Source organism: Apium graveolens, chromosome 7 (genome assembly GCF_009905375.1).
Source record: "Apium graveolens cultivar Ventura chromosome 7, ASM990537v1, whole genome shotgun sequence".
NCBI lineage: Eukaryota > Viridiplantae > Streptophyta > Magnoliopsida > Apiales > Apiaceae > Apium > Apium graveolens.
The window spans coordinates 259,517,417-259,533,633 of record NC_133653.1 but is presented as its reverse complement, the minus strand read 5'-3'; the positions used below and the strand labels follow the sequence as shown (position 1 = coordinate 259,533,633).

At 33.9% G+C, this 16,217-nt stretch overlaps 1 protein-coding gene across 1 annotated transcript; it reads right to left on the bottom strand.

Annotated features, from left to right (window-relative positions):
- Nucleotides 1-13,904: 13,904 nt before the first annotated feature.
- Nucleotides 13,905-14,765, bottom strand: LOC141674766 (putative mitochondrial protein AtMg00820). Its single transcript, XM_074481465.1, has 2 exons — nt 14,541-14,765; nt 13,905-14,222 (listed from the first exon to the last, which is right to left on the bottom strand). The coding sequence occupies exons 1-2, from the start codon at nt 14,763-14,765 to the stop codon at nt 13,905-13,907; spliced, it is 543 nt and encodes a 180-aa protein (XP_074337566.1).
- Between the last annotated feature and the right edge of the window lie 1,452 nt (nt 14,766-16,217).

Below are 16,217 nucleotides of genomic sequence, written 5' to 3'. Positions count from 1 at the left end.
GATGATAAAATGGACAAGAAGGCTTTGGCTGTCATATACCAAGGCATTCCAAAGGAGATTTTACTCGCTTTGGCTAAGAAGAAAAAGTCGAAAGATGCTTGGAACACCATCAAAATAATGAGCTTGGGAGCTGACAAGGTAAAGGCATCAAAGTCTCAGACACTGAAGGGTGAATTCAAAGCCCCGAGCATGAAGGAAAATGAGTCGCTAGATGATTTCTATTTGAAATTACACGGTCTGGTAAGAAACATAAGGGCACTAGGTGAGACGATGGAAGAAAGTTATGTGGTTAAGAAGCTTCTAAGAGATGTCAGCGATCGAGCAATTTGGAAAATTAGAAGAGATGTCAGTAGAAGAGGTGGTGGGCTCGTTAAAGGCCCATGAGGAACGTGTTCGAGGCCAAACAGACATAGGGGCAGGCCAAGGACAACTTCTGTTTACTGAAGAGGAATGGAAGCAAAGAGAAAACCAAGAGGGTAAAGTACTGTTGACTCCTGAAGAATGGAAGAAATGAAACAACAAAGGAGGGAACAAGTACAAGGGCAAGGAACCAGCTCGTGGGATATGTGACAGGAGCAAAGTACGTTGCTTCAATTGCCAGGGACTTGGGCATTTCGCTGCAGAGTGCAGGAAACCCCGTCGTGACAGAGAGATGGGTAAGGAGGTAAACCTGTCACAAATTCAAGGAGATGAGCCGGCCTTGTTGGTGGCTGAAATCGAGAATAAGGAGAAAGTCAGCATGTTGGTAAATGAAGGAAACGTGTTCCCAAAGCTGCGAGCAAAGGGCGAGTCACAATTCTTCTTTATAAATTACTATAAAACTTAGCTCATTTTTTTCCGAGCTATGTAATTTTTCTTTCGTGTACTTTCGGAAGTTACAGCTGAAACGCTGCCTGCAGTATCCAAAATTGGTTTTGAAACTGGTATCCTGAAAGAGTTTCTCAACTTTGATATGCCTAGCGAACACCAGACATTGTCGGGTGAAATCATTGTTCATTCCTATAATGCAACGGTGGAGGCTGTCTATCAAAATTTGCATGTAGTTCACGATGGTCAGATTTGCGTTGTTTTTACTCCAGATCTTAAGGTTAGGCTTACAAATCTGATGGCAATATAATTTGTGGCAAGAATTTGCTGCATTCAGGCTAATACTTTTACAATTTAATATGCTAGATATCGTCATGGGACTTTTGTATTCGTAATATTGAGCAATTTATATCTGGAAATACCTTGCTACCTCAGGTGATACACTGACCGTACTTAATCACATCATGCCTCAAAGTATATTGTTTTATGAGTGCACCATATATATAAAATAAAAAAAGGAAACTCAATTTTATCCTTTCCAGGTTGATAGGCTTCAGTTTTTATCCTGCGAATACAAGCGTACTGCTAACAATGATTCATCCTACTTGCAATCTAGTACATCAAAAAGATATTCTGATGCGTAAGTATTCTTCATATTTCCTACAGTAATCATTGTATTAATTAACTCAATCTATTTTATGGTGGCCATTCAACCATCTTGGTCTTCTGTGTTAGTTATCAATAATTTTTATATATACATATATAACTGGATGTGAATTTAGGTACATAATCCAAATAAAGCAGAAATTTGGTTTGAGCACCGAGCTTTTTTATTCTGTTACAATTGAATTGCTTTCTTTTATCTGTTTATATAATTTCATATGAGATAGTGTTACTTTCCAAGTCAAGGTAATGTATGAATCACTAACATTCACCATCCGAAAAACTCCTAATCACTTTTAATATGATCTTCCCGGCTGGTTCTTATAAGTTGTGTCTTAACGTTTATGAATCATAGTACAAGGATGAACATACATATCCAGAACTCCAGATTAATATTCCTAGCTGGCTTATATTTAATGTGTCCTAACATTTATGAACTGCAGTATAGGAATGAATATTTTTTTCTTTACGATCTGAACTTTTTCAAATATTGTATTTCAATCTCTGTAATTACAGCCAACAGGATTATGTATATTACTCGGACTCTTCATCTTACCTTCAAGTACCCGTGTTGGACACTCAACAATTTGACATGTACACTCGGATTTGGACATTTATTTTTGAAAATTTCTGTTATTTCAGTTTTTCAACCGAAATAAATCGGTTTGGTTCCATTTTTCAAATTATTAATTCGGTTTTAACTGAATTAACCGAATAGTATAAATATATATTTTTGAAATATATTTTATATATAATATATTATAGATAATTGGATACAGACTATACAGTCAGTACACATTAATTAAAAATATTAGATATACTTATACACACTCGTGAGTTGTAATTCACTAACAGCCAGGGATGAGGGATCCTAAATTCCTAACCTAAATACCTAAATTTCTTGTCTATCAGATTCATTTTCACATCCCTATTTTTATATTATGCAAAGAAGATCGAACCATTTTGGTTGTATATTATTTTTGGTTAGCATAATCTATATCTTTACCCTGGTCTGTATCACTGCATTACCCGGCTGTTATGAATGGCACTAAGGAAGCCTCGGCCCTGTATCATTTGAGTTGAAAATTTGGTTTCTTATGTGTGTTTTAAGCATCTTAGCAGACTGCTCCTGTGACTCGTAATCAGCAATAGGTTGAGCATCTTGGCAGATCGATTTTTTAAAAAATATTTCGGTTAACCAAACCGAACCGAATAAACCGAAATATTTCGGTTCGGTTTTCGGTTCGGTTTTATATAAAAGTTCGGTTCGGTTTGATTATGAAAAAATCAGCAATTCGGTTCGGTTCGAAATCTGACCGAACCGACCGAATGCTCAGCCCTACACGTATCCATGTCGAACACTTCTTGCTGAGTCCGAGTAAAGGCATTGATTCCTGCAGAAATTTTTTATAGGAGGGTCCCAAGTTAAATTATAATTGTACATAAGTTTTTCTATTCTTAACTCGTACAATTATCATCTTCAACTGATGTTTGGTATGAAAATGTTAACATTCACTATTAAACTAGTAATAACATAGAGATATGATGTGTCTATTGACCACTTTAACTTTCGTTGAAAACCTGAAGTACTCAACCTAAACAAAGAAACACCTCAAGATATATAAATCGTTTATTTCTGGCGGGCTTGGAAACTTCACCCAGCCCCCGCCTCCCCCCCAAAGGAAAAAAGAAGATCCGCCTTTGAGAAAAGAACACAATATCATTATGTCACCTGGAATTAGATGGATTACATCCTTAGCTCCATTCTAAGGTTGATATGTAGTCAATAAGATCGTGCTATAAATGTTTAGTGCAAATTTTTCACAAAGTGGTTGGACTTGCGAATTAGTGTAATAATGTGGCCTTTGTATAAGCCAATACATAACAGACATATCTTTTCTCCTAAAAGTACTACAACTATAATCCAAAAATATTCTAAAGATATGGTCAACATCAATCAATTATTAAAATATATTTGAATTAAATAATGTATCATAATTCTAACAAGTGTGTTTTATGGATGATGGTTTGTAAGAAAGGGACCCCATCATCATGAGAGCAGCACCTTCACCGTGGCCAGATCAAAATTTTGTTATATCACAATTATCCGTACAATCTCTGACTACTTTGTGCAACCAAATGTTCTTTTCTGTAATTTTTGGTTTCACCGAGGAGTACAAAGCTCTATTCTTTCATGCTAACTAAAGTCCATCACAGGTGTCATGTATATACACAGGAAGAGTCGATGACATCCATTTGCATGTATAGAAGAATTTCACACCAAATACTTTATCTGCTGTCAAATTTTCAGGTTGACAGATGAAGCTTACAATTTTCAAAGCGCCTTGAACTTGCCTCAAGTTAGTGATGTACGGTTTACAAGAAGATACGTGCGATGTATGGAGGTATTCTGATTTTTGAGATAATTAAGTGTTTACAAGAACTCTCTTCTTTTTGCAACTTATTTAACAAACATATTTCTTTTGTACAAATAGTCTTTATATATGTTTTCTGAAAACCCTCAATTATTTATCTGATCAAATCTCGGCTCTTTATCGGAATTTATAAAAGCATCAAATGAACAGACTGCAAAACTTGTGATGTTTTGAAGTACTATGTTCAGTTTACTTTTAAATATATAATCTATTCAAGTTTGTTTGCAACACCTCACTTTTGAAATCATTTTAATTTTTCTGCAGCACTTTGCTTTAAAAAAGTTTTATAAGTTATAACTTGTGTGTTTATAACATAGCGGGTACCTAAATGTTATTGTGGTATTATCAAATAAATACAAACAAATACCTCCTTAGGGTGAAGATGAAACTAAGAAATAACTGGAAAGGTCTTCTAGTATGTATTGTAATACCCCGAATTTTCAGAAAATAGTTATATCTAAATATTCAGCTAAAACTCCAAATTAAATCCATAATAAGAATAAGTTTCTAGTTTTTCATAGAATTCTAAAATCCGAGACATAAATAAAATCATCTAAGTTGAAAATAAAGCAAATCATGGGAGTCGCAGCTCCAATACAAACATAATCACTAAAATATTATTCCAAAGCAAGCTCAAATCAAGTCCACCTTTAAGATGTCCCAAAAGCTAAGCACCTGAAAATTTGTGAGTAATGAGCCAAGAGCCCAGCAAGAAAACAATTCTACACTTGTGGATCAAGTATCATAATTTTATAAAACAAAAATCATTTTCCAAAATCCATATGACATAAGATATAAAATTCCATAGCTCGCTAATGCCACAAATACCTGGTGACACAGTATCAAAAGTTCATAATTTTTGTCAATAATGCGCCCCTTACTAAGGTATCATAGAGTGTGCGCTCCCGAAGGCATCATAAGTAGCACTCCCTGGTAAGGTATCAAAGGCTAGTTCCGGAACTATACGCAATTACTAACTGGTTCATAAGTCAGAGCTCACTGGGAATTCTTATTTCTAAAATAGGGTACTTGATCCATAAATTTTAAAATAAAAGCAGTGCAAAAATATTTAAAAGATTTTAAAATAAATAAAGTGTGAAGACTTAACTTACCTTATATGCAAAAATGGTGATCCAAAATATTGCCAAACAAATCCTAAGTTTCAAATAATCAAACCAATAAAAATTAATAAATAATCCATATATAATGGTAAGGCGTAAACAATATTACTTCAATGTTTATATAGGCTATAAAGTACTAAACCATACTAGTTAACAAAGAACATATACCATTTTGATAATTCTGAACAATAAATAAGAAAAGAAAGTACTTAATACACTTTAATACAAAATTATATTTTAGTAACATGCAATTTACAAAATTATATAATAGTTTGAAATTAAAAATATATCAATTCAACTAAAACGTAAAATCATGCATCATTGTTCCAAAATAATTGAGATCACATATAAATAATGTATTGCAATTCATATATAAATCATTTAGTAGTTGTTAGGGCTAGAATTCAATGTATCCTATGTTGGGTCGTTTAATCTAAACTTGGGAAGCTGGTTTATTTATTTCTTAGTTGCTATCTTAATTAAACTGTCGTGCAAAGTTTGTTTGGATCGTGTTGACGTGGTCTAAAGAACTGGAAAGGGCGTTGCTGAATAAAGGTTAGTCTTTGAGATGATGTAGGACTTCAGTTGTTTAGTTGCTATTTTGTAGGACATTTACTTGCATTGTTTTAGTTTAAGTATTGTAGTTCATTATCAAATAAAAAAAGCTGTTCAACTCTATCTTTATCAAAATACACATACAGACACTTAAGTTGCATATCTTTGTGCCAATATCCTATAGTGAAAACCTCCTTACTAGTTACTAGCTTATCATGTATATTTTTCTAGGCATTTAATACAAACAACCAAAAAACCCTCGTATATATTTGCTAATTATCTTATAAATAAACCCTCTCTGCTCTTATTGTATATAGTTATTATATTGTTAATTATTTTTATGTAGGAGAATGGTTTCTTGGTTTTGGTTTTGTTGGTAATTTACGTTCCTAGGTATGGAATGATGTATAAGCTAAAACTCTTTTATAGAATTTTTTCGGTAGGTAACTGTAAAAATCTAACTCAAAATATAAGGTTTAGCTTGTTCTTTCAAGCTTGATAGGAGAATTCCCTTTTTAATATTGAGAGTAGGATACTAACATTATTAAGGTATCTGGTATTTACTTGGAGAAAGCTTCTGAGCAGTTTAAAATGTTTTGTAATCATATACAAGTGTTGGAGTACCAAATCAATATTGCTAATTTGAAAGTCCAGGCTGGAAGATTAATTTGTATGTGTTTTCTTTTCAGCACATCAAGCTCCCTGTGTTCTGGATGCCAGAATTTCATGGGAAAAGGTTTAAATAATGGACCCCAGAATTTTGTTCCAGGAAATTGTGCTAAGCGGTCGATCCAGTATCACCAGTTGCATCTTAATGCTAATGTAAAACTTCATGTTTTTTGAGTTGGTCTTCATCAGCATAGGGCACATTTACTCATTGTATTTATGATTTTATTTATTACAGGCTAACCAGAGGGAACTTGTTTCAGATTTTTTTGCACCCAGTGCCAAGAGGAGATGGTGCTTCTCACAATGCAAGAATCGCCCTAAACAGGCTGCTCCTTTTGCTCAGGTTGGTGCTATTAAATTTTACCTGTATATTGATTAAAGAAAAAATGATAAAAGAAATTAAGAATTGTTATACATAACATTCGAAGTTGACTGGACAACATTTTAGATTATTTGATACATTTTGGTGCAAGTATATTTTGCAATATTCTTCTTGTGTGACTAGTTCATCTTAAAAAGGCAGTCTCTGGCATATATATTTATTGACTAGTTATTCTTAAAAAAGCCTCTCGAAAATCTATATTTTTAATTAATATTTATCATGATTGTTGGAAGTGGAGTTCAAATGTTTACAATCCTGACCTCTTAAAATAGCTGGAATACGGCATGTAATCAGTCTCACTACAGTTCAAACCACGCCATTCTGGGTTGTTTATGTCTTGTGTCTTAAAATATTCTTTTTACTTCATTAACAGTGGGCGTGGCAGTGTCAACTGTAAGCAGAAGCCAGGTTGGGGTTACGGTATGTCATCTTATTTATTTCTCTGCTGATCTTTTGTCTTTTGTCCTGTGTTTCGAATTTCTATAATCCAAAAATATTCTAAAGATATGGCCAACATCAATCAATTATTAAAATATATTTGAATTAAATAATGTATCATAATTCTAACAAGTGTGTTTTATGGATGTTGGTTTGTAGGAAAGGGAACCCATCATCATGAGAGCAGCACCTTCACCGTGGCAAGATTAAAATTTTGTTAAATCATAATTATCCGTACAATCTCTGACTACTTTGTGCAACCAAATGTTTTTTTCTGTAATTTTTGGTTTCACCCAGAAGTACAAAGCTCTATTCTTTCATGCTAACTAAAGTCTATCACAGGTGTCATGTATTTAAATACAGGAAGAGTTGATGACATCCATTTGCATCTATAGAAGAATTTCACACCAAACACTTTATCTGCTGTCAAATTTTCAGGTTAGCACAAGAAGCTTACAATTTTCAAAGCGCCTTGAACTTGCCCTTGATGTAGGGTTTACAAGAAGATACGTGCGATGTATGGAGGTATTATGATTTTAGGGATAATTAAGTTTTTACAAGAATTCTCTTCTTTTTGCAGCTTATTTAACAAACATATTTCCTTTGTACAAATAGTCTTTATATTCGTTTTCTGAAAACCCTCAATTATTTATCTGATCAAATCTGGGCTCTTTATCTGAATTTATAAATGCATCAAATGAACAGACTGTAAAACTTGTGATGCTTTGAAGTAGTATGTTCAGTTTACCTTTAAATATATAATCTATTCTTGTTTGTTTGCAACACTTCACTTTTGAAATCATATTAATTTTTCTGTAGCACTTTGCATTAAAAAAGTTTTATAAGTTATAACTTGTGTTTATAACATGAGGGGTACCTAATTGTTATTATGGTATTATCAAATAAATACAAAAACTACCTTCGTCGGCTAAAGATGAAACTAATAACAACCGGCAAGGTCTTCTTAGTATGCTAAAATTGTTGCAAACATGTTGATGGTGAATTGGAGTAATGTATTTACATAATTGTTAATCCTTGTTATCTTTCTCCATTGTATAGATGTCAGAAGTGGTCAACTTAAGGTGGGACTTATTCATCACAATTATGCAGCAGGGATGAATTCAAGAAGTAAGTTTAATTTATTATTTATTTTTCTTTGTCTTTTGTTACCTTGCTTTTGAGCTTTCTTCTTCAGGTTTTGTTTTAAGCCTTCAAATTCAATTTATAATGAAAAACTGGACATATTTATCACAGAACCAAACTAATTCCTTAATATGATTCAGTAGCTAGACGATAATTGTTGCAAGTCCGTTGTTCTATATTTGTGCCTATTGAGTATTGACATAGTTGACTGGGATACACATGTATGGATCTATATAGATGGACCAATCCTTAGAGGTTTATTAGTCAAGGTTTTAATAATATTCAAAATAATCAAGGCAGGTTGTTTATCATAGCCATTCCTTAGGAATTAGTATATTATATTAAGTGAAGAAACTAAGCATTCATCTACGAAGGTCTGTCCTGCTTGCAAATTTTTTCTGAAGCTATTTGTGTAAGACACACACATGGTCACATGATCACAACCAACATTTACCATAATGTGTAACTATTTGAAACAAATGATGTATGAATAATATTTTAATCAGTGATATATATATGAAAGATGTGTCAAGTTTTCACAAATAGAGCTAAAATTGTTGATTTAATTTTTTTAATTAAAATGATATAGGACAACTCTAGTTATGATGGATATATAAACTAAAAATGATAACGATGATAGAATTTAGGTGGATGAACAGCTAGCATAACAGCCGTTATCCCAAGGGTTTCCCAACAACAAAATGCAGAAGAGACCCAATTTAGGATTCAAAGATATTCGAGTAAGTTTGGAAAAAGATTTCTAATGTATTTTGGAGTTCTAGCTCGAATTCTCTATACTTGAGGCATGTTGGTTTGTTGTGTACTTCCTAGCAACCCTAATGATTTTTGTATTAATTTCAATAGGTGCTCTGAACTTGCATTTGAATCATAATAATAAGAATAATATATTACTTAAGTAATGAATAGGAAAATAAATAATAATCAGATTATGAGAGGGTTATTTCAAATAAAAATTTATAAATATTGTGGAAATGTTATGATCGGTAGCTATACTCGTAGGCGCAATAGAAAAGAGAAGTAAAAAGGAGAAGGCATCTCCTTACTTCACCCTCTTTTTGGTCAATGACTTTTACATCTATTCCTGTGTTTCAACTAGTCCGGCCATACTTGGTAGTTCGAGCAGTGAAGATGGGGAGGCCTAATATGCACAGATAGTGAAGTAGCCCACTGGTGCAATATGGAAGATAACCGTAAATTTAGCACCAAATGGGGACATAACTTGTACATGTTCTTCATCTCGGACATCATACATCAGCAATTTGACTTGGTGTTTATGTTGAAGAACATCAAAGTATTTTTTCAATAGTTTTCCCCTGTTCCCCTATTTCTACGTGAAAGCATCTTCTGTTCAGCTCGAGGTTCAATATTAAGACGATATATGTTTTTGTGGTTACAGTGTGGTTTGTATTTTTGCATCAAATTGCTTGCCTGTTGTTATTTATTTTTTTTGTTTTTTTACATCATGCTGCTACTAATCATGACCTGGCTAAGCATAATATTTCAAAATACTACTAGCACCAAAAGTGATATAAATGCAGCCGAAGGTTCTGAGTTCACTTATAATATGTTCTGTGGCTGTGTTCTGCTGTGCTGCACATTTTGGTATGCATATTGAAGCCTGTTCTTTGCTTATATGCATTTTGACGCTTGTTCTTTGGTTTGTGGTTTACTATGAATATCTTTCGTTGTCCTTTTCCACCGATATATTCACTAGCTAAGGGGATATTTGTAGGTGGTGCCAATAGAACCATGACATTTTTTTTTGTCCCATCATGGCATTTCTGGCGTGTTTGTTATTCTGAATTGGAACTCAGAAAGCAGCTCAAAAAATAAAGAAGGGGATGTAAACTCTTAATTAAGTCAGGGGAGGGAATATTTCAAAATCATTCATGTTTTCATTATTTAACCTAAATATGTGTTCTCAGTATAAATTTGTCCATTTCGAAAGGAAGTGTGGTAATTTATAGAAAAATTTTACCATGCAAAAGCTAAAAAATTGTTGGGCATTCATATTTCATTAGTAGGCGGTGTTTTTTAAATTCTCCGTTTTTCTCCTAGATTCAGGAGTTCAGTTCTCTTGTGGCTACGTACGTGTGAAAGAAGGCTAGACAGAGATGTGCTAGAACCCACACGTACTCCATACTCTTCCTTGTAAGCATTACCACACATTGTTTACGGAGTGGGATTCTGATGTTTCTCCAGACATGGTACTGAATTCCCAAATCCGAGTTAATCATTTTGGATTTGGTGGCGCCTTTCATTCTTTAGAGGATCGGAATCTAGTGCAGTTGAGTCCAGGTGATGGTTGTGGTGATTTTCTAATTCTAGTTCAGTGTGTAATATTACAGTGTAGTTTATTTGATATCAATCTGGAACCTACCATAGAAGTTAAAGAGAGATTAGTAGATATGTTGAAGTTTTACTGGTTAAAATATCTCTGAACCGACACATCATTTCTTTGGAAGCAGGACAACTTAGAAGAAGGGTTGATTTTCATTTGATTATGTGTACTTGGAACGTTTATAATCAATATAATATGTATCATCTGCAGGTGCAAGAGAGAGCATTAGGTGTGATTATTCATTCTGAACAATGTAATCAAGTTATTGCTGGGATTAAGCTGTAGCTCGACGAAGTCCAAGGCAGTAGGTAGACAGCAAATATGGATTCATAACTGTTCCTTATAGTGGCTAACTCTCCCCTTTTTAGGTCCTGGATCGCCCTCTCCAATTAGATTTTCTAATCCCAATGATCTCGAGACGAGGTGGCCGAGTCCGGTTTACCAAGTCTGCATTGACATTATATAACAATGTATGTGGAAGATAAAATAAAAAATATTAATTTTTGTCATACTATATATTTTATTAATGATTGAAGATGTTTTCATTAAGTCACTACATAGGCTTTTATTTGTGGAATGAGATTGCTAGTTTACAAACAACCATTTAACTCTATTAGAAGGAAGCCTTTTTAGATGATGGGGTCAAAAAATAATTCATGCAGGCTGAGCCCTAAAAATAAATAATATCATACTTATGTGGATTTAAAGTTTGTTTAACAAACCCACCAAGTGGTATCAAATATTTAGTTCAACACTTCATAATAATCTCTCATATGGGGATAGGCAAGTGGGCTACCCCTGATGGGCTAAAGGCCGAGGCATGTGGGGCTTGAAGTATGAGAGTGGGGATTAAGCAGATTGTTGGGAGTTGCCTCAGTTGTCATACTAATTTTCATACTGATGTATGATATTTTCATTAGTATCAATTTGTATGATAAACTCCAACTATTTCCACTAGTAATGTCTAGTAAATATATAAATAAGTTGTATATTACAAATATGATTCTACCATAAGTATAATTGAGAGAGATACACAATATATGGTATACATTATCCCTTTTACACAGGATTTTATCTCATATAACTTCTCTCATCTAACTCTTCATTATTAGTAATGTGCAAATAAATTTTTTTATTTTCAAATTTTTATTTTTAGTATGAGTATACTTTTTAAATTTGTATTATGAGTTATAAAAATCTTTTACGATTTATCACTTTAAAAAATATCTAATAAAATAAATATTAACCAATTATATATTCTTTTTTAATTATATAACCGATATCTAATATATATAATTTATTTTATAAACCTATAGTCTAAATTATGTTGACGCGTAATTTGGATATTTATTTTTCAACCACATTATTAAACTAATCAAAACTAAAATTTGATATGTCATATTTATATTTTTTTACATTTTATTTAGGATGTTTATTGTTAATTAGTTTATAATAAAAATATTAAAAGTGTTATATTGCAAATTATATGACATCATATTTATTAAATAACAACGGTGCACTTATAATATGTTCGAAGGATTAAAAAGTGGAACCAAACACTAACTTTCAAAATAATTGTGAAATTTTGACTATGAAATAAAAAATAAATAAAGATATACAACATTAAGAATTTAAAAAAATCTTAATAAAATTAGTAATTATATAGGAAATTTACCTATAAAAAGAGTGTTATCTTTTCACAAACCCTAACATTTGACCGACTGTCAGCGGCCCCCATCTATTTCATAGAGACTCAAATTTACACTAAACAGAGATGAACATATTCGAAGATGAAGAAGACAATAAAGAAAACCACCCTCCACATGTAAATCAAGATTGGCACCGTATATTTCCTTACTCCTCCTCTTGAATAAATAAATAATCATAGTTAATTTTTTTCTAATTAATTGTTTTCTACAGGTATTTCAAGGGGATTGGTTATGATACATCAGTACATGATAAAAATTAGAGTGAGAGAGGATGGGTGTAGAGGATTCTACCATTACATGCCTTCTCTAAACGCGGTGTGTGGTTATAATTCATTTTCTTATTATTCTATTATATTGATGACATGATTAATAGACAATACTAATTTACATTTTTTTAGTAATATTGAATGACAAATAGTTTCAATAAGGACATCTAACTTTCATGATGCATATGCCATTAATTATACTTAAAAATAATTAAATGATATAGTTTATGTGTTTAGAAACTTGAGATTTTGTGCAGGAGGATGTTGGTCAATTATGTGTGGTGCCTGGATTATATTAGATTGACTTAGTGGCTTATATTAGTTTATAGCTTTAATTTTAAAAGTTGTTTGTATTTCGATCATCTCCCTAGCTATATATATATATCATGTTATAAATGATGTAAAACTTAATGCTAAAGTAAAATTTCTATTTTTTTGAGTTGGTTTTCAACAACATAGTGCATATTTCTTGTTTATACTCAATGCCAGGATGTATACAAATATATATATAAGCTGTGTATTGTAAAACTGAGAAAAACAAAGACTTGCGTGTAAGTTGTTTTTATTGATTTGAAGCGTACAATATAAATAGATAGATGATAGAATATGCAGCTAAAAACAAGGACCATTAAACAACTAACTCTTCTAATGCAGTTCTACTTCTACGTGTCTACATATGCCATTTCTAAAACTTCTCCACGACTATGCATACTAATTCAACATGCACATACTTTAATTATTTTAAAACAATCTATAAGTTTCAAAATAATTCCAACAATCACCCCCTTAGTTTTGAAACTTATTTAGGCAACTCCATTACTCCCAGTAATCTGCGCATTCTTTCAAATTGGATAGTAGTGAGAGCTTTGGTCAGGCAATCTGCTCGTTGCATATCACTACTCACATGCTTGACAATGATCTCCTTTCTCTCAACACATTCTCGAATATAATGGTAGCGTTTGTCTATATGTTTACTACGCCCATGAAATGTACAAGATTACTGGACCCATATTTTCACCTGTTAGCTTGCTGAGCAGATTCCTCAGCCAAACAGCTTGACAAGCTGATGTCGTCCCTGCCATAAACTCTGCCTCGCACGAAGACAAGGCCACACACCTTTGTTTCTGTGAGACCCATGTGATGAGGTTATCATTTAAGTAAAATACCATTCCTCTTGTACTCTTCCTGTCATCTGTTTGTCCTCCAAAATCGCTATTCGAGTATCCTGTAAGCATATTGTTTCCAATATTCCTCGAATAAACCACGCCGTAGTTAATTGTACCCTTGACGTACCTGAGTATACGCTTTACAGCATTCATATGAAGAACTGTGCGCTTTTCCATGAAACGGCTGACTATCCCCACAGCATAGCCATGTCGAGACATGTATGCACAAGGTAGCGAAGTCCTCCAACCAAGCTTTTGTATTCTGTTGGATCCACCAGTTTCCCGCCTTCGTCCTTAGTCAAATGCTCATTCGGATCCATAGGATATTTATTGGGGTTAAAAGCTTGCATTCCAGCCTTCTCCAATATTTTCTTTGTGTAAGCTGACTGTTTTAGCTCTATACAGTCCTTCATTTGTTGAACCTCCATTCCCAGATAGTACGACAACCTCCCCAAATCATTCATTTCGAACCAATCATTCATCTGTTGTTTAAATTCATTTAGTACCTGTTATTAAGAGATCGTCTACATAGACTCCAACAATGAGAGCTTCAACACCATTACTCCTGATGTACAATGCATGCTCATATGGGTACCTTGAAAAACCTAGATCCTCAAAATACTTGTTTAGTTTAGCATACCAGACACGTGGTGCTTGACGCAGACCATAAAGAGCCTTAATCAATCTATACACCAAGTGTTCTTGACCTTTTTAATAAAGCCTTAAGGTTGAGCAACATAAACTTCTTTCTAAATTTCTCTATTTAAAAATGTTGTTTTGACATCCAAGTGGTGAATCTGCCAATCGGTCTTGGTAGCCAATACCAACAGAAAGCGAACAGTCTTGAGCCTGGTGACCGGAGCAAAAATTTCGTCAAAGTCCACCCCCTGCTCTTGTACGTATCTTTTGGAGACGAGCCTTGTTTTGTATTTTATTATTTCCCCATTAGCATTCCTCTTCAGCTTGTATATCCATTTCAGGCCTATTACTTTGCGATAAGCCATTAATTCTGTCAGTGTCCATGTCTTATTCTGCTCAATAGACTCCATTTCGCTCAGCATTGCTATAACTCATTAGCTCATCAATTCCCATCAATAGAAGCTCATCATCGAGCTTAATTTCCTATGTCTCATTTTAAATATCAGCAAGAGATTTGTAACGTCGCGGTTTACTGCTACTGTCCGAGCTTGTAGACTCTGAATGGTCTATGTTTACTGTCATCTGTGGTGTCATGGGCATGCTCCCTTTTGTCGATGGAGTCACTGCTTCATTTTCAGACTCCATACTCGTTTGTTGTGATTGAAAGCTTTCTTCTCCCCCTTTGAATAACAGTTTCTTCACTATTCTGAACATCAGGGCCAACTACAACAAACGTGGTCTGTTGATCACGATTTTCCTCTCTATGCTGATCCCATGGCCATGTTTTCCTTTCTCTAGCCATTGCAACCACTGTCCTATTTCCTCGTTCCATCACCCCATTCTGTTGTGGAGAGTAGGGAGCTTTGTAGTGTCTTTCTATTCCGCTTTCCTCACATAATGTTGTAAAATCTTGAGAACAAAATTTTCCTACACGATCAGTTCTGAGAGTCTTTACTCGCTTGTCTGTTCCATTTTCAACATGTGCTTTGAACTTCTTAAATGCATTAAGGGCTTCATCCTTACTTTTTAGAGTATATGACCACATTATTGGACTGAAATCGTCCACCGAAAGAAGAAAATACCTGTTGCCACCAGTTGTTGCCGGAGATATCGGACCACAAAGATCACCATGCACCAATTCAAGCACTTGTTTCGCACAGAATTTGCTTTGAGATGGGAACGATTTTCTGACCTGTTTGGACATCGAACAATCTGTGCACATAGTCTTTGGATTCTCAAACTTCGGCAACCAATGCACCATTTGTGTAGAATGCATAAGTGTCAAAGCATGAAAATTTATGTGGCCAGTGAATGCCATAACCAAGGTAATTCATCTGTCTTAGAGATTAACAATGCAGGCTTACTGGTTTCTATAGTTATTTTATAAAATCTATTAGGGGATCTTTTCACCTTCATAAGTCATTTTCTTGATTTTTCAAACACCCACAAGTACTCACCATTTAAGACGACTTTGTTTCCAACTTCAGACAATTCTCCAAGACTAATTATGTTATTGCAAAGCAAATGGATATAATTTACCTCTTCGACGGTGTGTTCTTCCCCATTTTTGCATGCAAAGACCACATGGCTTTTCCCCTTTATTTCAACTGGTGAACCATTTCCAAACCTCACTTGCCCAGTTACTCCCTTCGTCAAGTTCTCTAAACTTTGATCGTAATCCTGTCACTTGATTACTCGCACCATTATCCAAATACCACAGGTTTGAATCAGCACGTTCACCATCGTGCATAAGTTTTGGTACAACCTTTTCTTCATTTAGCAACACCATTTCTTCCCCTTGTTTACTGTGTTTGGCCAATAAGAGTGCTAGCTCGTCATCCTTGATTTGTGCCATGTTTATT

What these genes read in the sequence shown, in the direction of transcription:
- LOC141674766 (XM_074481465.1), bottom strand. Translation starts at nt 14,765, where the DNA reads ATGGAGTCTATTGAGCAGAATAAGACATGGACACTGACAGAATTAATG. An exon ending in AGACTGTTCGCTTTCTGTTG is followed by an intron (nt 14,223 to 14,540) that starts GTATTGGCTACC and finishes TCTTAATAACAG; the next exon opens with GTACTAAATGAATTTAAACA.